General features: G+C 35.7%; 1 protein-coding gene across 1 annotated transcript in view; it reads right to left on the reverse strand.

Annotated features, from left to right (window-relative positions):
- Positions 1-25758, reverse strand: part of LOC100372757 (DNA topoisomerase 3-alpha-like) — a 36427-nt gene that overhangs the window by 3296 nt on the left and 7373 nt on the right. Inside the window, exons 7-23 of the mRNA XM_085502887.1 lie at positions 19901-20071; positions 19688-19788; positions 18975-19049; positions 18165-18247; positions 15573-15670; positions 14875-15041; positions 14559-14735; positions 13439-13517; positions 13046-13229; positions 11710-11797; positions 11139-11202; positions 10629-10816; positions 8739-8812; positions 5223-5311; positions 3742-4006; positions 2519-2619; positions 1003-1189 (exon numbers count right to left, since the gene is read on the reverse strand). Of these exons, the coding sequence (XP_085359013.1) occupies positions 1003-1189; positions 2519-2619; positions 3742-4006; positions 5223-5311; positions 8739-8812; positions 10629-10816; positions 11139-11202; positions 11710-11797; positions 13046-13229; positions 13439-13517; positions 14559-14735; positions 14875-15041; positions 15573-15670; positions 18165-18247; positions 18975-19049; positions 19688-19788; positions 19901-20071 (2191 nt within the window). The remainder of the gene's footprint in view (positions 1-1002; positions 1190-2518; positions 2620-3741; positions 4007-5222; positions 5312-8738; positions 8813-10628; positions 10817-11138; positions 11203-11709; positions 11798-13045; positions 13230-13438; positions 13518-14558; positions 14736-14874; positions 15042-15572; positions 15671-18164; positions 18248-18974; positions 19050-19687; positions 19789-19900; positions 20072-25758) is intronic.

The raw sequence follows: 25758 nt of genomic DNA on the forward strand, positions 1-25758 counted from the left end.
TGTCCATTTCACTGCGTTCCTTGAGATAGGGAGTCATAGTGGCCATTTCACTGCTATCCTTGAGATAGGGAGTCATAGTGGCCATTTCACTGCTATCCTTGAGATAGGGAGTCATAGTAGCCATTTCACTGCTATCCTTGAGATAGATAGTCATAGTGGCCATTTCACTGCTATCCTTGAGATAGGGAGTCATAGTGGCCATTTCACTGCAGTCCTTGAGGTAGGGACTCTTTGAGTTAGTCATAGTGGCCACTTAACTGCGTTCCTCAAGATAGGAAGTCATAGAGGCCATTTCACTGCTATCTTCAAAATAAATAGTCATGATGCTCATTTTATTGCTATCCTTGAGATAAGAAGTCATAGAGGCCATTTTACTGCTATCTTCAAAATAGATAGTCATGGTGGTCATTTTATTGCTATCCTTGAGATAAGAAGTCATAGTGGCCATTTCACTGCGTTCCTCAAGATAGGAAGTCATAGAGGCCATTTTACTGCTATCTTCAAAATAGATAGTCATAGTGGCCATTTCACTGTTATCCTTGAGGATAGGGAGTCATAGTGGCCATTTCACTGTGTTCCTGAAGATAGAGAGTCATAGTGGCCATTTAACTACGTTCATGGGATAGGGAGTCATAGTGGCCATTTCACTGCGTTCCTTGAGATATGGAGTCATAGAGACCATTTCACTGCTATCTTCAAGATAGAGAGACATAGTGGCCATTTCACTGCGTTCTTCGAAATAGGGAGTCATGGAGGCCATTTTACTGTTATCCTCAAGATAGGGAGTCATTGAGGCCATTTTACTGTTATCCTCAAGATAGGGAGTCATAGTGGCCATTTCATTTTCATTTAAAAATAGGGAGTCATATCGACTATTTCACTGTGTTGCTGTGTTTAATGTCTAGATGTCTTAGCAGAATTATGTGAAGCATAACAAAAATAAGCAGATAGATGAGGCAGATGTTCTAGGAATGCAAGATGTTCCAGGTTTACATGACTTACTTGATAGCAGATTCATTACATCTACACACAACATCCCCCCATACATTGGGACCACCTCGTGCACTGGTACTAGCTCTATTACTGTTGTTATTACTAATACCATGGCTTGGTTGATTGCCATCAGCTGTCGGTTCTGCCCACAGAAAAAAATTACAACCACCACCATCACATTTATAGAATTGGCGACCTAAAAGTCAAATAAAAAAAATTTAATTTGATCATTTGTATTCCAGTATCAGGTTGCCAAGTTACCTGCTTATGCAAATAACAATTTTGTGTATTAATCTTAACCCAATACCATGCAATAACGACAAGGGCCATACTTCAATTTTCAGTACCATGCATAATTACTGATCAGAGATTTTAAAAACATATCAGTTTCATTGCTTGCCTTTTGATATTTGGGTCACATTTTTTCTGAGAGCCAAAAAGTACTTTATAGGGCCTAATTTCTGATGCTAAATAAATGTAAGCTGAAATAAAACTCAGCTAATACAATACAATACAATACAATACAAGACAGGTCACCCTTGGGCAAGGTGTAGTATCTGTTAGCCTTGGGTGCCAACTTCCCACATAATAAGTTTGGTTGACGTCAGTAAGGGCATACGGTCATAAAAGCCTTGCACCAACTCAGCCTCACGTGTGAGGTATTACCTATTAAAGGCAACGTTTAGGTTTATTTAAATATGTATATATGTGTCCTGGGCAAGATTTTAAACTACATCCGGTTGTGGAGTCTATGGACTTGGGAGAATGAGGTTACCCTTTGCCACAACTACCTCCAGGTCACCCTTGGGCAAGGTGCAGCACCTGTGAGCCTTGGGTGCCAACTTCCCATATAACAAGTTTGGTTGACATCAGTAAAGGCACACGGTCGTAAAACTCCTGCACAACCAGATCCGCATAGGTGGAAAATTTTCATGTAAATATGTATATATTAGTTTCAGTTGTTCTTAGCATTTGGCAGGGGGGATCGTAACCTCTTGTGGTGAGAACCAGTGTGACTGGCCTGCCAACGGGGTGCTAAGGATTTCATTAAAAAAGTTATCAGTTACATCCGTTAATGTAATTTCGTCTTACATACCCGTAAATCAAAAATCACAATACAATACAATACAATACAATACAATACAATACAATACAATACAATACAATACAATACAATACAATACAATACAATACATGTACTTTTTCCTTCACAAATTTCAAACTTCATGTATGTAGAAAGTTTGAATGTGATTGGTCAAAGCATGTCTAAGATATGGCTTCAAAACAGCATTGATTAAAAAAAACAGCTACTAGATGGTCAACCTGAATTGGACTATAAAACAAATGAACATGCAAACAACTTTGAACAAGTTCAGAGTATAACTTGATGTACTATTACAAAATATGTTGTTCTATCTCTGTTATGTCAAACACTATGTAAAATATCTGATTTAGTTATCATTAACAACTGAAACATGTACTTAGATTTTGATACTAGACAGGTATATAACTATAAAAAACTCACCACAGTTAGGACCTTCTTTCCTTACAGTTAATATAATTGCATCATTACCACAATTACATACTATGGCATTACCATCAGAGGAGTTAGCATTCCCTGTAAATCTATAGAAACATGGCTTGTATAAGTAGTATACATTGTATTATAACAAGGTTTGTTATTTTGATGAATATTTAGCACTAAAATGGCTACAATCTTCAACAGGATCAAAAAATGTATATACATTCAGATGTATCTCAAGATGTATATGTGAAATTTGAAAGTTCAAGAATATTTGAGCTATGGCGCCATCATTTATATGAATATATGATTTATATGATTTCTAAAACAAAGGCCACAATTAAGGTACATAATATCCAATATATGTTTAATGCATGAGCAAGATTTGATGAATTGTTAGCAGTAATATTACTGCTATTCGTGGGATAATAAACACAGGCATAATAAAACATTAACTCACTGCACAAGTAAGCCTGAAAAATAATGGCAGGGCTTTATAATCCAACATCTACATGCCTTCAAAAATCAAAATACCAAATTATTACTATCATCTAAGGCATTTTTATCTTCGATGCCTATAATTTGGGACATTGTGTGTCTGGGAATGACAAGTCATTTTAGTTGAACCAACGAGGGCAGAGAAAGCAAAATCACAAGTTTCATCTTTAATGGGCAGTGAGCTGCAATTATTGCTGTATTTTTAGTATAAGATCAGATTTATCTGGATAATGATAATTTATTAATTGGCAATATTTTTAATACAGTGTGTCATTCATTCTATGTTTTAAGGAGTGGTAGTTGTTGTTTTTGCTACGTTAATGTACGTTCATCAGCAGATAGTTTGCAAATTTTTCCATTTTTGGGAGCCTGCTGAGAATCATGTTTTAAGCAACCCCCTAGTATCAATGAATAGTCTCAGCAGCAGTTACTCAGTTTTGACAAATAAAGTACCATTATCAAATGTTTATGTTGAGTTACAAACAACATGAAATGCACTTTGTTTCACTGGAAGGGTATTGTGAAATTGCAAGAAATATAAAAATAGGTGCAAGTAGAGATATGTTTGCCATTCTGCCAATGAAATATGTTTTCAAAGGTTGTTGTTTGCTTGGTCCATCAATTCAAATATGCTTTCTCTGATTCACTGCTTCAAGCAGAGAGAAAACATTCCAAAGTTGCATGTGTTTATATACAAGAAACATAGAATTAATAATTAATCTTTTCACCTGGAATTGACAGAAACCAGTGGTTGTCTATTTAGATCACCACCACTGCCACCATCTCTAGGTCCTTTATTTCCTCTTCCTCTTCCTCCTCTTGAGGCACCTTCTCTTCCTCCTCTTTCTCGCCTTAAAGCATCCATCAATCCCGATGTTCTCAATGAGGTATTACTGGATGTAGAGCCACTGTTATAACCAGAATCATGAGGAGCAGGATTTGGTCTTGTAGATGGTCGGTTTCTGCTAGATGAATTGGATCGTGAAGATTGTCCTAATGATGGGTAAATGTTTTTATGTGTTACATTGCTGAAACATTTGGCAATAATTTCCGGAATAACGAGTCATTGTAAATGACATAGTCCAGCCAATAATTTAAGTGCCCTGACATTTTGCCAATTTTAATTTCTTACTATGTCTATATCTTTTTTTTCTCTGCATGCAATGCCCAATTAGGTTCAAACTTGGTACACTGACCTTTTTTCATAAGATACATAAAGGCATCTACCCGGTAATTCTGTTTTGTAATCTGATCAAATAAAGCTTACTGGAGCCACTTAAATTCCCTAACCCATTATACAATGGTTAAATATTAAAATATGACCAGTAAGCAACCAAATCCCAAAAGATGACTGGACAAATTTCAGTCAAACTTATATCATGACAAAACTTAAAGTGATTGCAGGTGCACATTTGTTCTGAGATCAGATTTGTGTTGGTCGCCATTTTGTTTTTTTATTAACTGTTTCACTGGATCAACGTTACTGAGACAAAAGATTACCTTAAGTTCAATTTCTCGAATCAGTAACATCAGGCAAATTTTTGGTTATGCAACAGATTTGAACCAAATTCATCAAAGATTCAAGATGTTCAATGTTTGAACCACATTTGAAAATGCATGACTGAGATCTGATTTTGAAATACCAGAAATGCTTGTCTTTGATGTTTTTTCTTAATATATGTTGAACTAAAATGGCCATCTTGAATCAGATCATCAAATGAGTACATGTGCATATGTATAACATGATGTATGTTGTATGTGTGTATGATGTTTTAACATAATTTGTCCAAGCATGTCAAACATATGGCTCCAGAACTGCATTTATTAACAAAATGGCCACCAGTCAGCCATTTTGAATATAATCTGTAAATCAATTGATTAAATCAAGATTGTTCAATGTAAAATACAATGCAATAAGAATGAATAAAATCTAAACATGCATGACCAAAATCTAGTTTCGGAATGACAGAAATGTTTGATTTGGATGCATTTTTAGCACTAAAATGGCCACCATTCAGCTTACTTAAAATTAGGTTGTAAAACAAATGCATGTGCATAAGTGTGACATGATATACGATACAAGTATGAAAACTAAACATGATTGGTCTGGGCATGTATGAGATCAATCTATAATTTACCGTTTTCGACTTCTTATGAATAGAGACTAAAAAAAGCAATATTAAATTTCCCAAAATATCTTGAAACATACCAGTTTGGTGATCTATTCTGAGATATGAAAGATTAAAATCCAGTTCTTCTGTTAAAGTACGGTCACAACCACCAATACAACCGACGTATCTAATAATAAATTAAGTCATACATGGAATGTGTGAAAACATATTGTCCCCATATTGTATATTGGCTAACCCATTGTATGAAAACATATTGTCCCCATATTGTACAATGGGTTAGGGAATGTATGAAAACATATTGTCCCCATATTGTATAATGGGTTAGGGAATGTATGAAAACATATTGTCCCCATATTGTATAATGGGTTAGGGAATGTATGAAAACATTGTCCCCATATTGTATAATGGGTCAGGGAATGTGTGAAAACATATTGTCCCCATATTGTATAATGGGTTAGGGAATGTATGAAAACATATTGTCCCCATATTGTATAATGAGTTAGGGAATGTATGAAAACATATTGTCCCCATATTGTATAATGGGTTAGGGAATGTATGAAAACATATTGTCCCCATATTGTATAATGGATCAGGGAATGTGTGAAAACATATTGTCCCCATATTGTATAATGGGTCAGGGAATGTGTGAAAACATATTGCCCCCATATTGTATAATGAGTTAGGGAATGTGTGAAAACATATTGTCCCCATATTGTATAATGGGTTAGGGAATGTGTGAAAACATATTGTCCCCATATTGTATAATGGGTTAGGGAATGTATGAAAACATATTGTCCCCGTATTGTATAATGAGTCAGGGAATGTGTGAAAACATATTGTCCCCATATTGTATAATGGGTCAGGGAATGTGTGAAAACACATTGCCCCCATATTGTATAATGAGTTAGGGAATGTGTGAAAACATATTGCCCCCATATTGTATAATGAGTCAGGGAATGTGTGAAAACATATTGTCCCCATATTGTATAATGGGTCAGGGAATGTGTGAAAACATATTGCCCCCATATTGTATAATGAGTTAGGGAATGTGTGAAAACATATTGTCCCCATATTGTATAATGGGTTAGGGAATGTGTGAAAACATATTGTCCCCATATTGTATAATGTGTTAGGGAATGTGTGAAAATATATTGTCCCCATATTGTATAATGTGTTAGGGAATGTGTGAAAACATATCTCCCCCCCCCCCTTATTGTATAATGCACTGAGGAAAGTGTGAAAACATATTGCCCCCATATTGTATAATGCATTGGGGAATGTGTGAAAACATATTGCCCCCATATTGTATAATGAGTCAGGGAATGTGTGAAAACATATTGTCCCCATATTGTATAATGGGTCAGGGAATGTGTGAAAACATATTGCCCCCATATTGTATAATGAGTCAGGGAATGTGTGAAAACATATTGTCCCCATATTGTATAATGGGTCAGGGAATGTGTGAAAACATATTGCCCCCATATTGTATAATGAGTTACGGAATGTGTGAAAACATATTGCCCCCATATTGTATAATGAGTCAGGGAATGTGTGAAAACATATTGTCCCCATATTGTATAATGGGTCAGGGAATGTGTGAAAACATATTGCCCCCATATTGTATAATGAGTTAGGGAATGTGTGAAAACATATTGTCCCCATATTGTATAATGGGTTAGGGAATGTGTGAAAACATATTGCCCCCATATTGTATAATGAGTCAGGGAATGTGTGAAAACATATTGTCCCCATATTGTATAATGGGTCAGGGAATGTGTGAAAACATATTGCCCCCATATTGTATAATGAGTTAGGGAATGTGTGAAAACATATTGTCCCCACATTGTATAATGGGTTAGGGAATGTGTGAAAACATATTGTCCCCATATTGTATAATGTGTTAGGGAATGTGTGAAAACATATTGTCCCCATATTGTATAATGTGTTAGGGAATGTGTGAAAACATATCCCCCCCCCCTTATTGTATAATGCACTGAGGAAAGTGTGAAAACATATTGCCCCCTTATTGTATAATGCACTGAGGAAAGTGTGAAAACATATTGCCCCCATATTGTATAATGCATTGGGGAATGTGTGAAAACATATTGCCCCCATATTGTATAATGCATTGGGGAATGTGTGAAAACATATTGCCCCATAATTGTATAATGGGTTAGGGAATGTATAAAAACATATTGCAATGACATAGTACTCGTCATGTTTTTAGTGACTTTGTCAAACAATAAGAAGCATAGTCAAGTTATGTTTAAATATTGGAATAGTATTTAGCATATCAACTACAAATGTTTGAATGAAATTGGTCAAGTCAATGCTAAGTTTGAATGACATTGGGGAAGGCATGTCCGAAAAACAGTTGATGACATTTCCAAATGTTAGGCGGGGGCAAAAATGCCACAAGTCGGTCAAAGGTAACCAAATAAAAAATAAATCAATGAGCACATGTCTCCCATTATTACTTGTCTTTGTACCAGATTTGAAGAAAACCTGTTAGGCATCTCTGAGAAATAATAACAGATTCATGGACAGACAGATGGACGGAAACCTAAATGAGCGTGAACTTCCCCGATCATAAGCCCCTCCTGGAGTATAAGCCCACCCCTCTACTTTAGACATTCAACGAGTTGAGAGTAACCTCCGAGCGTTGACGACATTTATTAAAATCTGTGTGTGAAAAATGTGTTTTATTGCATAAAATTTGTGATTGGTACGGGAGTTGGGTTTGTGCTTTTATGAGAAAACTTGCATGGCGACTGTACACAACATGGTTCACAACCTTTCTCATCTGTTATTTCTACAGGATGAACCCTGATGTTGCAATACTGGAGTAATACATATCGCTCTAAGTAGTAGCTTTCAAACCACCAAAAATGTCATGAAACCTGGTCGTTGGACATCATTTTACTGTTCCTAATAATTGTGTCCATGGAGACTATTATGAATGGGGTGTGAACAAGTAAACTATTTGTGAAAGGTGTTTCAAATATTTTCTCCACACAGCAGATTGCATTTTAACATCACAGTAATTCACTGTAGCATTGAGTTAAAAAAAATTACATCATCAATATTTAGAAAATTTTGTCAGTACAACACAGCGTTTTGTTTGGTTTATAATGAAAGACTTGACCTGTTAGGTCGAAGGATGTTGTTTCAGGTCTAATCATGCTGAAACTTCATAGTGGAAATTGCTTTGCATCGAAAGTTTGCATATGAATGAAAAATATCCCACAATGAAGAAAATTTGACTGTTTTCCCACAGACCTCACCCATTTTTACACCTAAATTCAGATGGTATGTAAATCAGATTGTAATAAAATGTGTATATTTTTATGAACATGTTTGTTTCTACATTGTAAAAGTGTAGAGGAAATCAACAATGACTTGTTTTGCATTATTTGTGAGTGGTAAACTGGTTACAATGTTAAACCAAAAAAATATCTACTTTAGTACATTGGTTCATAGTCAGTTTATGTACAACTGGTACTTTGGTGCAAAATGAGCATACATGTATGCGCAACTGGAACATTGGTGACATGGGAAGTATGTGTTAAGATAATTAAAAGCAAGACACTTACTCCAAAGGAAAGCCTGGTGGAACACTTCCTCGCTTGAATTTAAATTTAATTTTCTGTATAGGACCCGGACAACACTGTAACAGGTTAAAAGCAAAGAAATTGTATTTTTATATATATAATAATTTAGAAGTTTTATTGCATCTTTAGAAATAACATTTCTATCAGTGAACAAGTCATTGTCAATGACACGTCCCCGTTCCGTTCATATTTGAGTGACATATACATTCAAAGCAGATCATGACCGAAATCTCAGACCACTTTCAGTGGTCTGATCCGAAATGCACCTGCATATGTACAACACATTGTACTAAATCTGAACAAAATGCATCCATGCATGACTGAGATCCGGTTCCAGAATTGTGAAAATACGTGATTTTGATGCATTTTCGGCATTAAAATGACCATCATTCAGCTATTGTTAAGCGGATCATGAAACAAATGCACATATCTATTTGTGACATGATGTACCATGTGTGTGTGAAGTTTGAACTCAAACAATCCAGACATGTCTCAGATACGGAACAAGAACTGATTTTTTTAAAACAAAATGGCCACCAGTCGGCCATTTCGAACTTGATCCGGGAAAAAAAAAATTACGTGCATCAAGGTCCTATTATGTTTAATGTATGTACCAAATTTGAACAAAATCCGTCCATGCATAACTGAGATCCGGGTCCGGAATGATGAAAATGTGCAATTTCAATGCATTTTCGGCCTTAAAGCGGCTGCCATTTGGCTATCGTTAATGAGATCATGAAATAAATGCACATACATATTTGTGACATGATGTACCTTGTGTGTGTGTGAAGTTTGAACTCGATCAATCCAGACATGTCTCAGATACGGATCCAGAACTGAATTCTTTAAAACAAAATGGCCGCCAGTCGACCATTTCAAACCCGATCCACACAAAAAATGACGTGCATCAAGGTCCTTTTATGTTTAATGTATGTACCAAATTTAAACAAAATCCGTCCATGCATAACTGAGATCCGGGTCCGGAATGGTGAAAATGTGCGATTTCAATGCATTTTCAGCCTTAAAGCGGCCGGCCTTAAATGCATGTGCATATGTCCCATATAATGTGTGATGTATTAGTGAAGTTTGAACTTAATCGGTCCATGCATTGTCGAGATACAGGTGATCACGGACACACAGTCGCACGGACACACAGACGCACGGACGCACACAGGGCAAAACATAAGTCCCCGTTTTCGGACTACGTCCGAATGGGGACTAACAACAATAAAGTGGAATATAAGAAAAATATATAAAATATTTTAAAATGATAAGCATTCAGCACACTCTCCTAATGGAAAACAATTTATATAAATATTCTTCAATCTGTCTTACTACGTTGTCTTCAGTTGTACTCATTAGGTAAATAAAAGTTTTGCTTCTCTGTTTGTTTACATTTTGGAAGTTCAACACTTGAAAGAAATTTTTGTTTGTTTTCTATATTTTGTAAATTCCAATCAATCTTTCTTAATTTCCAGAATTCAATATATTTCTTTTTAATATTGTGAGTGATAAATTTTAAATCTGTATCTAAAGAATTCATTGAAAAATATTTTTCAGCTAGATTTGGTGAAAATTTGCTTCCCTAATAATTTTTACAGAATTTAATATGCAATTGTTTGACTGGCGATTTATCCCCTTCCACGTTGTCCAGATTATCAACACCTCATATTGATGATCCAGATAGTAATATGGGTTTTGCACAAGCCTTGAATAGAACCAGTTCTAGCTTCATTGAATTTCCCATTTGTAAAGCTACACCAAGAAAACAATACGTTTCGAGACATATTAAATGTTGATAAATACAACAAGTGACTTGCTTGATTTACGTTACAGATAAGATAGTACAACTCATCATAAAAACGGACTAACCTGGGTACAAGTAGAATTGTCCAACGTAGCTTTCTCAACACATGCTGGGAACCACACAGCAGCTTTACAGTTAGGATAGCCAGTACAACTCATCATATAACCACCATCTTTTTTAGTTTTAATCACCATTGGATTATTACAGCGTGGACATTTACGTACAGGGTTTGACATGAAGTTATGGGTTATCTCTACAACAATAAGATATATTCAAATCATTTTCTCAACAACTTTATTGATAAATAAAACAACAATACTGTAACTATTCAATATTTATGGTTAAAAATGTTGAAAATTTAATAAGATAGTGTTCAGAGATTAAATATAAGGAATGTCACCAATTACCAGTGGCATAGTGATTGTTACCAAAAATGTATTGATCCAAACACTTTGTGTTGATGAAGTCTGCTTGTGTTTGGCAGGGCCTGGTAGACGCTGAGATAGCAAATTAAGTTTTTACATGAATATAGTCCTGTCATGTAGTCTCAGACATGAAATGTGAGAAAAACCTACCAGTTGTTGTGTAATGTTGGGCTTCTCCAAAATATTCTGAGAGAGCTTCATCAAGTTTACTGGCCTAATAAGAAAATAAAAACCAATTTACCACTCCCATGGTTGTGCAAGCAGATTTGGGAAGGAGGGTTGCATGAGCAGAGTTTGTTCAATATGAAGGTGATAAAACATGTTTCACGACAATAAACATACAGTTACGGCTTCCATTAATGCAGATAGAGAATCATACATGTATGATATTATGGCATAGACCCTTCAAGTGGTAACAAAGGTTGGAATAGCCATGATAGGATGATATATTCTCAAAATTGGCTCAATATACCAGTAGCTAGCCCTTGATCCAAGATATTGCAAAAGTATACAATACTAACAAATGGCTTACCATCAGTATTACAAGCAAAAAACAAAATATAATTCATAAAATGTACAGTGTGTCAAACAAGATTTGCCATTTTCATGATCAGAAATAAATTCCTTCCAAGCCTTAGTTTATTATGAAAAAAAAACGATGCATCAATGGTCACTTTTGCTTGCCAGAGAAAACAGTGACTGAGTTGAACACAATATTTACCTTCTCTACAGCTTCTATAAACACTTGCTTGTATTTCTCTACCTGTATTCTCAACACATCATCTCTATCTTTCCTACCTTCACATATTCTACAAATTAAAATAGAATATTAATACTTGATTTTCAGGTGACAATCAATGTACCGTAAGTATTTTAATTTCCAGACCATTACCAGCATCGATTAACGCTTATTGATCTGCAGCAGCTGATGAAGAATTACATCGTAGGAGGTCAAAACATCTACATCCACCCATAAATTTACTTTCAACTTGGTAGCAGTATTCTTGATGGCCATAACCAGAGGTACATTACTTGGGGTTTGTAACTACGGTGACATGATAGCAAGAGGTAACTAGGATACTGGGAATCAAAATAGCTGCTCACAATATGACGGATTACGATAACTATATTTTCTGTACATTATCGGTGTATTACATTTTTTCACTATGAATGTGGTAATACATGTTTTATTGTTTTATTACAAACCGCCTATGTCATGTCAGAAGGTCTTAGCACCAGTCTCGCTATCTACAAGATGAGACTTGAACGGGATCTTGACATGATGTCACCATACAGTACTTTGCGCGTTGCAAACCCCAAGTAATGTACCTCTGCCATAACACAGAATATACACATAATGGTACCCGGTAGTAGCTGCATACTAGTACACAGACATACAGTGTGTGTAGCACTAGAATAATATTACTGAGAAAACCACCAAGATTTTATCATTGAGATTAATTACCTACTTTGTTTCAAAATATTATCGATAGATTTTGTCTACAGTGTAGACATATTTACATTATTTCTATGTGTAAATTTGTTGGGAATGTAGATAAAGGTTGCTGGTAATGGACAATAACAAAATATGGCACATTTCATTGAAAACAATTTTACTTGCATTTCATAAACCAACGTATTGATATTTTGTACATTATTAAAATTAAGAAGTAAATTATTCACCTGTGAAACGGTGTGACCAGGCTGTACAACTGTTGATTGTTTGCTACTAAACAATGTGTTCAATTTTGATTTCATTTGAAACCTTTTCACCACCAGTTCCCTCTTTTCATTACAAATTAATAAAATAGTCTTGTTTATAGTCTGCACTTTCCTTCAAGTTTGACTATCAAGTTTTTTTCTACTATAAAAGTCAACTGTTTAGGATGCCTATTTCAGAACAAATGAAGGGGTTTCACTCTCACCTATCACCCATATTTAGATGGATGCATGAATTCAAATAAATACCGGATATTATTTTGATCATATTCTTCCACTGAAAGAATGCTCAAACAAAGTTAGCAATCAATATTTACTAATCTATTTGATCTACTTACGCTACAAGATCAGCTTCTAATTCAGCCCTCAGATTAGGTTTAGATAATTCATATCCCATGTTGTTATATCCATCAACTAATCCAATCCCTAATTCACCAGGTACAAATCTGCCCTCGTCTGTTAACCCAACATAATTTCTAGATTTGACAGTATCTATATGGTCTGCATGGGTGGCATCAGTACCTGCAAATAAAACACAGGTAACATGTGCCTATGAGAAGCCCAACATTACACAGACAATTTCCAAGTTGTCCAAGCACTTCATCAATTCTGCCATTTTAGTTCATAGTCCTTCAAAAATCAGTTACACCATGATTATGCCATCAACTAACTTCAAACAAACCTACAAGTTGCTGACATAATCAACCCCACCAGAAACCCATTAAACTTACCTATTCCATGTTTTTCCATTAATGATATCAAATCAGCTTCAGTTAACAGAGGAGGTGCAGTAGTCTCACCATCAACCATCTGTGTGTAATACCGGTAATATAATATATAATAATTTATTTATTTCCATTACAATAGGCCACTGGCTTTTAGGTGAAGCAGTCAATACAAAAAAAAAATTATATTCAACTAATGTCACATGCAAAGACTATTATATTAAAGGGAAACCGCTCAATCCCATGGATTGCACCAAAGAATCATGGGACACTATTGTTTATGTTGCTTACAAAGTTAATCTATCTTTTGTTATCCACTGTAATTTTAATCCAGAAAGTAAATTTGTTGTGAGATTAGGCTTAACTAGAAGTGCCCCTTTAAGTGTAAGTATAATCTACAATAGTAGTGCGCATAAGCCATTGCTTTTATTGTACGCTAGGTCATTGAAGTAAGACTTAATATGACCATAGACACACCTTGTACGTTAGAGGTATATAGTTGTCTGAGTTTGAATCCCCACAAAAAACGGAAAATTATAAATAAATAGAAGTCAAAACATCCCTGAAGTGATAATTTATGCTAATTTATTTATTAAAACAAATTGCACAGTGAACTAAAATTTATTCATAAACTAATCATAGCCTGAAAACAGTGGCCAACAACATATATCAAGATCCCAATATGGCCTCTAGTATCAACATCGCAAACAAATCTGTGCTGACCACAGTCAAAATTATTAAAATGCCTCATACTTTGTACAAAGAAATTGTGTTGCTGGAATGAGACAATTTAAGCAATTTTGCATGTTTTGGAATAAGAAAATAACATTAACAGTGCCTCTGCAGGTCAAATATGACACCAGATTGACCCCTGGAAGTTACCTTATTGCAATACGGGTCATGAAATTTTTAAAGCCACCCTATGAAAATACATTCTGCTTGAATATGGGGAAGTACGGGGTATCATTCATTTCAATTGTGTATGTTAGATAAATGGATTTTTGTAGAATGTAAATTTAGAGGAGGGGCTATACTTGAGCAGGGTTTATACAATATTTAAATATGTCCATAATAAACCAATATTTCCACTATATTGTTATCATGTAGCTGAACATCATTCCTATACCTCTATAGCTGTTGGTTGGAATTCCTCTCCTTGTTGAAACCTGGGTATGATTTTAGCATTCCATTTATCATATGGATACACATCTAGATAATTCCTGGCAATTATCATCAGACCTTGGGCGGTGAATATCTCAGCTGCTATATCAATCTCTACTGTAGTTTCATGCCCTTGTGCATCCTAAAGGTAATAATACAACATGGAACATCACTTTAATACAACATCCCTCCCCAATAAAAAGTTTACTTATCCAAAAAAGTTTACTTATCCATGGTACCGGTATTAGCATACTGTAATGGAGATATAATTGATAATTTACCTGAGATAAGCAGGCTAAGAAGTGCCTGACAATTAGTTCATAAACACGCTTTTCATTTCCATCAAAATTATTTCCATATTTAGTAGGATGTATTGGAGGATGAGCATTGTCTGTTTTTTTGCCTTGACGTGGATTTGGACCATGTTGTAAAACACCCGCTGCAAAGGCTGAAAGAAATCAAAACCAAATACTAAATTGAAATATCCATTCAATTCAGGGATATCGTCTTTTGTTTAACAGCCTCTCAGCTGAGATAGCTCCGCTGTTAGCAATGTACAATTCAATTAAAGAACTGAAGATATCGTTAGAAAATGAACAAATCTGAAAGAGGTCTACCTGTAGTACCCATATGTATATTATCAAAGCAATCAAACTTTTTACCAAAAATGTTCATCAAAATTAGAGAATAGAAGATATCATCATGAAATGAACAAATCTGAGTGAGATCCACCTGAGGTACCTATATGTGTAATATCAAAGCAATCAGATTCGTGTTTGAAGTAGAAAATATAACGTTATACCAAAAATGACAAAAATATTCTTCAAAATTAGGGAATTGAAGATATCAGCCTGAAATGAACAAATCTGTGAGAGGTCCACCTGTGGTCCCTATATGTATATTATCGAAGCAATCAGACAAGTAGTCGAAAAAGTAAAAAGCTGACGTGGACAATGGACAATGTTATACAGATACTTACCACCCCAGTTAGGATCTTGAACTTGGTTTTCAACAAGCGGCCTTAAATCAAGCTCTTTGGGAAATATATTTGTCTCTGTACGAGGGTAACTAATAAATCTATAAAATACAAGCCATGCATGGCACAGTCCCCGTTAGTTATCAAATTTAAGATATATAGTTTTGTTTATAGTAATATAGCTGGAATATAACCATTTCAGGAATATGATTTTTTAACATTAAAATGATTGACATTTGTATCTGATCGTCAAACAAGTACTTGTCCATATTGAGAGATATTGCTCTGGAACAGCATTCAAAATCAGCCATTTTGAATACATGTATATATATATATAACATGATGTATAACAAATATATAAAATTTAAATTCTTATAAGTTCTTATTTAGGGGCCAAACTTTGGAACAGCATATCAATTTCTTTAAGGTCTAAACAAAAACTTACATTCAAAAATACTATATGGGAAAATTTAATGTCAGAGTATTTAGAATAGAACTAATATTTATTATAAATGTATGTATATACATGATATATATATATTATTATATTATCATATTTGTTTATTTGAAATATACTGAGATGTAACCTACTGTCAGTCATAACTTAAGTCATTAAATTCAAGTTGTGTCAGGGATCTGACTCGACTAGCTTTTAAGCTATTTCAGATTTCATTTTACCGAGACTGCATGTACAATTTTGAGTATTGTATGAAATATTTTCTAGGTAAATAAATTATTATTATTATTATAATAAAATACATTCAACATGATGCTCAAATATAATAAGTCAAAGCATTTATTATAAGAGATATGGCTCTAGAAGCCCAATAATTAAAACAAAATGGTCGCCAGTCAGCCTTTTTGAATCCAATCTGAAAAATAAAATGACGAGCATCAGGAACCCGTAATGTCTAATGTATGTACCAAGTTTGAACGAAATCCACCCATAAATGCTTGATATTTGATGATTGTTCAGCACAAAAAAGGCCACCATTTGCAATTTTGAATAGGATCGTCAAACCAATATATCTGTCTATCTATGACATGATGTATAATGAATATTTAAAATTTGAACATAATCAGTGAAAGCAAGTCAGAGATATGGCACGAGAACCATATTCATTAATACAAAATGGCCGCCATTCGGCCATCTTGAATCACATCGTAAAACAAAATGATGTGCATCAAGGTCCTATAATGTCTAATGTATATACCAAGTTTGAACAAAATCCATCTGTAAACAGCCGAGAAATGCTTGATTTTGATGATTTTTAGCACAAAAAAGGCCGCCATTCGGCCATCTTGAATCAGATCGTGAAACAAATTGACGTGCATATGTATAATATCATGTATGATGTATGTGTGAAGTTTGATTGTGATTGGTCCAGGCATTTTTAAGATACAGGTCTGGACAGACGTACAGATGCACGCACACACGCACGCACACACGCATTCACGCACGCACGCACACACAGAGGTCAAATCATAAGTCCCCGTTTTCAGACTCCGTCCGAACGGAGACTAAAATTATTGATATCATTTAACAATGGTGAAACTGTTGGTGTTGATGACAGCTCTGGAAATTGACTGTCTCTCTTGTTACCGTTAAAATCCTATTATAAACCGCATACTTAATAGTAACCGCACCCCCGATTTTGGCTTCAGTGTTAAAGAGTTCTCAACAAAAATTGAAAACATGAAAAGCACCTATTACTAACCGCACCCCCAATTCAACAAGACCGTGACTGACTTTGTTTCAACCAGCTGGTATATTGTTCCTAATCCTATTCATTTGTTTCGACAACGTGCCTAAAAATATTCACACCTCTTTATTGTTCAGTAGTGTTAGGATGTCAAACACGCAGTGAAACTGCTTTTGTCTTGTGACAACTTTTGTCAATACTCCGTGTGTCGCAAGTTTTCGACAATGAGCTGTTCTCACCAAAAAACTGTTAAATTCTTTTTCAATGCTCAGTTTATCTTTCGAAAACAACTAATTTCTTGATTTAAAAAAAAAGTCATGTCGTTTTCCCATGGAAATCAAAGGCAAAAAATCGCAATACATTATCGGTAACTTGCTTCCGGGTTTCGTTCACCATGAAGTCGGTGACCTGTCATTAACATATTTAAATAAACTAAGGTAATTTGAACACGTGGGCACCATCCAGCATTTTGATTGGTTAATTAGCGACTTCACCTAATTGAAGTTAGCTTATATTCAAAAGATTGTACGGTGTATTGTTTGTTTTGTGCAAGTGATGTGGGGAAAAAATGACCACACCCATTTAGTGATTGCAATATGTACCTAATATAAACCGCACCCCAAACTTGAGCGGTTGATCCCAATTTTTTATTTGATACATTGTAATATAAACCGCGGTTTATAATAGGATTTTAACGGTATTTGTGCTAAGTAAAAGGTCAAACCATGCATTTTGTCATGACAATGAGGTCGACCCATTCAGTCTCCTATTTACAGTGGGGCCACATTCTCAACCAGGATATGGCGTTGATCTTTTTATGTTTTCAAGTTCTTGCATCGGAACAAACAAACATGAGCCTGGAGCAACAATTCTAATGATCAGTACTCCTTACCCCTTAGTGTATAATTTCTCTGCAATTTTCATAGTTTCTTTGGCTGTAATCTTGAGTTTCCTTGATGCAAGTTTCTCCATTTCCTAAAAAATTAAAAATACGAGTTAACTTTTGTGTTCGCTAGTTGCTAGGAAACCATGAATGCGGAATAAAGGGGCAGGGCTATACATTAAAGCATTGTCAGGGATTTTTTGAAACAAAGAAACAGGGGCGCAGCGCCCTCATGCCATGGCCATGCGCCCCCTTACACTGGAGAGCAAATCCTCTGGCAACCATAAAATTCTGATTAGCCAGGGATCACATGTGGCCACAGTGTTCAACTTTGACCTGTCAGATAGTAATTTTGGCCCCAAAGAAGCCATAGAATGCTCCATTTTAACTTTGAATTATCAAAAACTCCACACCTAGGTAGGGAGAACCCTATCTCCCCCACTTGGTGGCACCCATGGATTGCAGTGCTCCCTCTTGCAGTTTTTTTCTAGAAAAAACCCTGATTGTTGTTATGCAGTTTCACATTACATTGTCAATTTTGTAACACAATATTAGTTTGATTTTAGTGCAGGCATTAAGGTGGAATTAAAAAGATACAAAATATTGTGAAATATGAGAAACAAATTATTTATTTAAGAAGAGGAAGCCTACTCATAAATAATGTATATATCAATTATGAATCTGATCAGCCCAGGCACGTCAGAGATAAAGATAGGGATGCACAGATGTATGGAAGTCAATCTATAAGTCCCTGTTTTCTAAATAACATAACAAAGCTTGAATTAAGTAGCCTGTACATAAAGTGAAGATTTAACTTACCACAGTATCCATAGGTGTAGGTCTCCATTTACTTTTATTACGACTCTGTACATTAATAACTTTAGCTAATGGATTCTAAATATTATAAAAAACAGTAGATATCAATTGTAATCAATAGTTAATACAAAAAATATTGAATAATGTGACAAGTGCGATCCTTAACTATTTGAAATATTTACTACTAAGGTACTTAAGAGACAATAGATAACTTTGATACATGTGGTAGTAAAAATAATAGAATTCAGCAATCCATTAATACATCCCATAGTGACACCTATGAAGTTATCGAGGTTCCAGTGATCCTGATGCTAATGGGACATCAGCAATTTGTTATGGAGCAAACTGGCAAATGACTCCACCCTCTCGCATACACCCGTTTTCCTGGCCTTTGTATTACCCCTCGCATAGTCCTTTTTTGCTACTCACAAATGATACATTTTACCACTAGCAAATGATATATTTTACCACTCGCATATGGCATATTTTGCTACTTGCGACTCGCAACTTGGTACTCACATATGACACTTTTTCTAGGTTGTACATATATACTATATATATAGTGTACCTCCATTTGGACAAAATGTTTAGTTTAGTTTAGTATTAACTTAATTCAGATGTGATGTAAATCACAGTTTTGACAGCTGTACTTTAAATCTAGGTGCTGCAAGACAACTATTACTAAGCATATACTGAAAGACGTAAAAATAACATACCTCCATACAAAGTTGGTAGAAGACAAGACATGCTGTGTGGTCAAATAATCTATGTCTTTTCCAATGAAAATCAACATTGCCATCATCTGTAGCATGTGTTACTGTAGGTGAATTAATTAGCATTAATTAGCATAAATATCCCATAATGCAGTATAGACTGGATCATAGAATTTAAATTTTGATAAAGAATAGTGATATATATATACTTTATACCTTTTATTCTGTAGAATGTTTCAGGAATGAAACTTTTCACTTGTTTGTATCTTTCAACAACAAATCCTAATGTAGGGAACTGGCATGAACCAAAGCTAATAAGACTATCTGCTAATACTTGTGGGAATACTTTCTTCAGTCGTAGTGTTTGAAATCTTGTGAATGCAGCACCTGAGTTGATGAGAAGAGATAACCACGTAGAAGAGAATGTTTTAAAATCAGACAACTTACATTTTATAAGGTATAAAATAGAATAAATTTGTATCCGATTAGATAACACTTTGTAATGTGTACACCCGTTTTGGTCTTTGCCATAACATTTTGAAAATAAAAGAAAAAAGAAATCATAAGGGAGAAAAACAATGTGTATGACTATACAAAAAGTTTTATTAATTTCAGCAACAACAAAATTTTCTTATCATCACATGCATTTCAGAAGGAATTTGCAAATTGCAACTGAACAGTGCCTTTTAACGAGTGTTCTCATTGGATAAATGCAACCAAACAGTGCCTTTTAACGAGTGTTCTCATTGGATAAATGCAACTGAACAGTGCCTTTTAACCAGTGTTCTCATTGGATAAATGCAACTGGACAGTGCCTTTTAACCAGTGTTCTCATTGGATAAATGCAACTGAACAGTGCCTTTTAACCAGTGTTCTCATTGGATAAATGCAACTGAACAGTGCCTTTTAACCAGTGTTCTCATTGGATAAATGCAACTGAACAGTGCCTTTTAACCAGTGTTCTCATTGGATAAATGCAACTAAACAGTGCCTTTTAACCAGTGTTCTCATTGGATAAATGCAACTGAACGGTGCCTTTTAATGAGTGTTCTCATTGGATAAATGCAACCAAACAGTGCCTTTTAACGAGTGTTCTCATTGGATAAATGCAACTGAACAGTGCCTTTTAACGAGTGTTCTCATTGGATAAATGCAACTGAACAGTGCCTTTTAACGAGTGTTCTCATTGGATAAATGCAACCAAACAGTGCCTTTTAACGAGTGTTCTCACTGAGTAAATGCAACCAAACAGTGCCTTTTTACCAGTGTTCTCATTGGATAAATGCAACTAAACAGTGCCTTTTCACCAGTGTTGTCATTGGATAAATGCAACAGAACAGTGCCTTTTAACCAGTGTTGTCATTGGATAAATGCAACAGAACAGTGCCTTTTAACCAATGTTGTCATTGGATAAATGCAACAGAACAGTGCCTTTTAACCAGTGTTCTCACCGAGTAAATGCAACCAACAGTGCCTTTTTACCAGTGTTCTCATTGGATAAATTCAACCAAACAGTGCCTTTTAACCAGTGTTCTCATTGGATAAATGCAACTAAACAGTGCCTTTTAACCAGTGTTCTCACTGAGTAAATGCAACCAAACAGTGCCTTTTGAACAGTGTTCTCATTGGATAAATGCAAGTAAACAGTGCCTTTTCACCAGTGTTGTCATTGGATAAATGCAACAGAACGGTGCCTTTTAACCAGTGTTGTCATTGGATAAATGCAACAGAACAGTGTCTTTTAACCAGTGTTGTCATTGGATAAATGCAACTGAACAGTGCCTTTTAACCAGTGTTCTCATTTGATAAATGCACCTGAACAGTGCCTTTTAATCAGTGTTCTCATTGGATAAATGCAACTGAACAGTGCCTTTCAACCAGTGTTCTCATTGGATAAATGCAACTGAACAGTGCCTTTTAACCAGTGTTCTCACTGAGTAAATGCAACTGAACAGTGCCTTTTAACCAGTGTTCTCATTGGATGAATGCAACTGAACAGTGCCTTTTAATCAGTGTTCTCATTGGATAAATGCAACTGAACAGTGCCTTTTAACGAGTGTTCTCATTGGATAAATGCAACTGAACAGTGCCTTTTACCCAGTGTTCTCATTGGATAAATGCAACAAAACAGTGCCTTTTTACCAGTGTTCTCATTGGATAAATGCAACTAAACAGTGCCTTTTCACCAGTGTTGTCATTGGATAAATGCAACAGAATGGTGTATTTTAACCAGTGTTGTCATTGGATAAATGCAACAGAACAGTGCCTTTTAATCAATGTTGTCATTGGATAAATGCAACAGAACAGTGCCTTTTAACCAGTGTTCTCACCGAGTAAATGCAACCAAACAGTGCCTTTTCACCAGTGTTCTCATTGGATAAATGCAACTAAACAGTGCCTTTTAACCAGTGTTCTCACTGAGTAAATGCAACCAAACAGTGCCTTTTTACCAGTGTTCTCATTGGATAAATGCAACAGAACGGTGCTTTTTAACCAGTGTTGTCATTGGATAAATGCAACAGAACAGTGTCTTTTAACCAGTGTTGTCATTGGATAAATGCAACTGAACAGTGCCTTTTAACCAGTGTTCTCATTTGATAAATGCAACTAAACAGTGCCTTTTAACCAGTGTTCTCACTGAGTAAATGCAACCAAACAGTGCCTTTTCACCAGTGTTCTCATTGGATAAATGCAACTGAACAGTGCCTATTAACCAGTGTTCTCATTGGATGAATGCAACTGAACAGTGCCTTTTAATCAGTGTTCTCATTGGATAAATGCAACTGAACAGTGCCTTTTAATGAGTGTTCTCATTGGATGAATGCAACTGAACAGTGCCTTTTAACCAGTGTTCTCATTGGATAAATGCAACTGAACAGTGCCTTTTAACCAGTGTTCTCATTGGATAAATGCAACTGAACAGTGCCTTTTAACCAGTGTTCTCATTGGATAAATGCAACTGAACAGTGCCTTTTAACCAGTGTTCTCATTGGATAAATGCAACAAAACAGTGCCTTTTAACCAGTGTTCTCATTGGATAAATGCAACTGAACAGTGCCTTTTAACCAGTGTTCTCATTGGATAAATGCAACAAAACAGTGCCTTTTAACCAGTGTTCTCATTGGATAAATGCAACTAAACATACCTTTTAACCAGTGTTCTCACCGAGTAAATGCAACCAAACAGTGCCTTTTTACCAGTGTTCTCATTGGATAAATGCAACCAAACAGTGCCTTTTAACCAGTGTTCTCATTGGATAAATGCAACTAAACAGTGCCTTTTAACCAGTGTTCTCACTGAGTAAATGCAACCAAACAGTGCCTTTTTACCAGTGTTCTCATTGGATAAATGCAACTAAACAGTGCCTTTTCACCAGTGTTGTCATTGGATAAATGCAACAGAACGGTGCCTTTTAACTAGTGTTGTCATTGGATAAATGCAACAGAACAGTGCCTTTTAACCAGTGTTGTCATTGGATAAATGCAACAGAACGGTGCCTTTTAACCAGTGTTTTTACTGAGTAAATGCAACCAAACAGTGCCTTTTACCAGTGTTCTCATTGGATAAATGCAACTGAACAGTGCCTTTTAACCAGTGTTCTCATTGGATAAATGCAACTGAACAGTGCCTTTTAACCAGTGTTCTCATTGGATAAATGCAACTAAACAGTGCCTTTTAACCAGTGTTCTCATTGGATAAATGCAACTGAACGGTGCCTTTTAATGAGTGTTCTCATTGGATAAATGCAACCAAACAGTGCCTTTTAACGAGTGTTCTCATTGGATAAATGCAACTGAACAGTGCCTTTTAACGAGTGTTCTCATTGGATAAATGCAACTGAACAGTGCCTTTTAACGAGTGTTCTCATTGGATAAATGCAACCAAACAGTGCCTTTTAACGAGTGTTCTCACTGAGTAAATGCAACCAAACAGTGCCTTTTTACCAGTGTTCTCATTGGATAAATGCAACTAAACAGTGCCTTTTCACCAGTGTTGTCATTGGATAAATGCAACAGAACAGTGCCTTTTAACCAGTGTTGTCATTGGATAAATGCAACAGAACAGTGCCTTTTAACCAATGTTGTCATTGGATAAATGCAACAGAACAGTGCCTTTTAACCAGTGTTCTCACCGAGTAAATGCAACCAACAGTGCCTTTTTACCAGTGTTCTCATTGGATAAATTCAACCAAACAGTGCCTTTTAACCAGTGTTCTCATTGGATAAATGCAACTAAACAGTGCCTTTTAACCAGTGTTCTCACTGAGTAAATGCAACCAAACAGTGCCTTTTGAACAGTGTTCTCATTGGATAAATGCAAGTAAACAGTGCCTTTTCACCAGTGTTGTCATTGGATAAATGCAACAGAACGGTGCCTTTTAACCAGTGTTGTCATTGGATAAATGCAACAGAACAGTGTCTTTTAACCAGTGTTGTCATTGGATAAATGCAACTGAACAGTGCCTTTTAACCAGTGTTCTCATTTGATAAATGCACCTGGACAGTGCCTTTTAATCAGTGTTCTCATTGGATAAATGCAACTGAACAGTGCCTTTCAACCAGTGTTCTCATTGGATAAATGCAACTGAACAGTGCCTTTTAACCAGTGTTCTCACTGAGTAAATGCAACTGAACAGTGCCTTTTAACCAGTGTTCTCATTGGATGAATGCAACTGAACAGTGCCTTTTAATCAGTGTTCTCATTGGATAAATGCAACTGAACAGTGCCTTTTAACGAGTGTTCTCATTGGATAAATGCAACTGAACAGTGCCTTTTACCCAGTGTTCTCATTGGATAAATGCAACAAAACAGTGCCTTTTTACCAGTGTTCTCATTGGATAAATGCAACTAAACAGTGCCTTTTCACCAGTGTTGTCATTGGATAAATGCAACAGAATGGTGTATTTTAACCAGTGTTGTCATTGGATAAATGCAACAGAACAGTGCCTTTTAATCAATGTTGTCATTGGATAAATGCAACAGAACAGTGCCTTTTAACCAGTGTTCTCACCGAGTAAATGCAACCAAACAGTGCCTTTTCACCAGTGTTCTCATTGGATAAATGCAACTAAACAGTGCCTTTTAACCAGTGTTCTCACTGAGTAAATGCAACCAAACAGTGCCTTTTTACCAGTGTTCTCATTGGATAAATGCAACAGAACGGTGCTTTTTAACCAGTGTTGTCATTGGATAAATGCAACAGAACAGTGTCTTTTAACCAGTGTTGTCATTGGATAAATGCAACTGAACAGTGCCTTTTAACCAGTGTTCTCATTTGATAAATGCAACTGAACAGTGCCTTTTAATCAGTGTTCTCATTGGATAAATGCAACTGAACAGTGCCTTTTAACCAGTGTTCTCATTGGATAAATGCAACTGAACAGTGCCTATTAACCAGTGTTCTCATTGGATGAATGCAACTGAACAGTGCCTTTTAATCAGTGTTCTCATTGGATAAATGCAACTGAACAGTGCCTTTTAACGAGTGTTCTCATTGGATGAATGCAACTGAACAGTGCCTTTTAACCAGTGTTCTCATTGGATAAATGCAACTGAACAGTGCCTTTTAACCAGTGTTCTCATTGGATAAATGCAACTGAACAGTGCCTTTTAACCAGTGTTCTCATTGGATAAATGCAACTGAACAGTGCCTTTTAACCAGTGTTCTCATTGGATAAATGCAACAAAACAGTGCCTTTTAACCAGTGTTCTCATTGGATAAATGCAACTGAACAGTGCCTTTTAACCAGTGTTCTCATTGGATAAATGCAACAAAACAGTGCCTTTTAACCAGTGTTCTCATTGGATAAATGCAACTAAACATACCTTTTAACCAGTGTTCTCACCGAGTAAATGCAACCAAACAGTGCCTTTTTACCAGTGTTCTCATTGGATAAATGCAACCAAACAGTGCCTTTTAACCAGTGTTCTCACTGAGTAAATGCAACCAAACAGTGCCTTTTTACCAGTGTTCTCATTGGATAAATGCAACCAAACAGTGCCTTTTACCAGTGTTCTCATTTGATAAATGCAACTGAACAGTGCCTTTTAACCAGTGTTCTCATTTGATAAAT

This window comes from Saccoglossus kowalevskii, chromosome 8 (genome assembly GCF_978046115.1).
Source record: "Saccoglossus kowalevskii chromosome 8, keSacKowa6.1, whole genome shotgun sequence".
In the NCBI taxonomy this organism is placed as follows: Eukaryota; Metazoa; Hemichordata; class Enteropneusta; family Harrimaniidae; genus Saccoglossus; species Saccoglossus kowalevskii.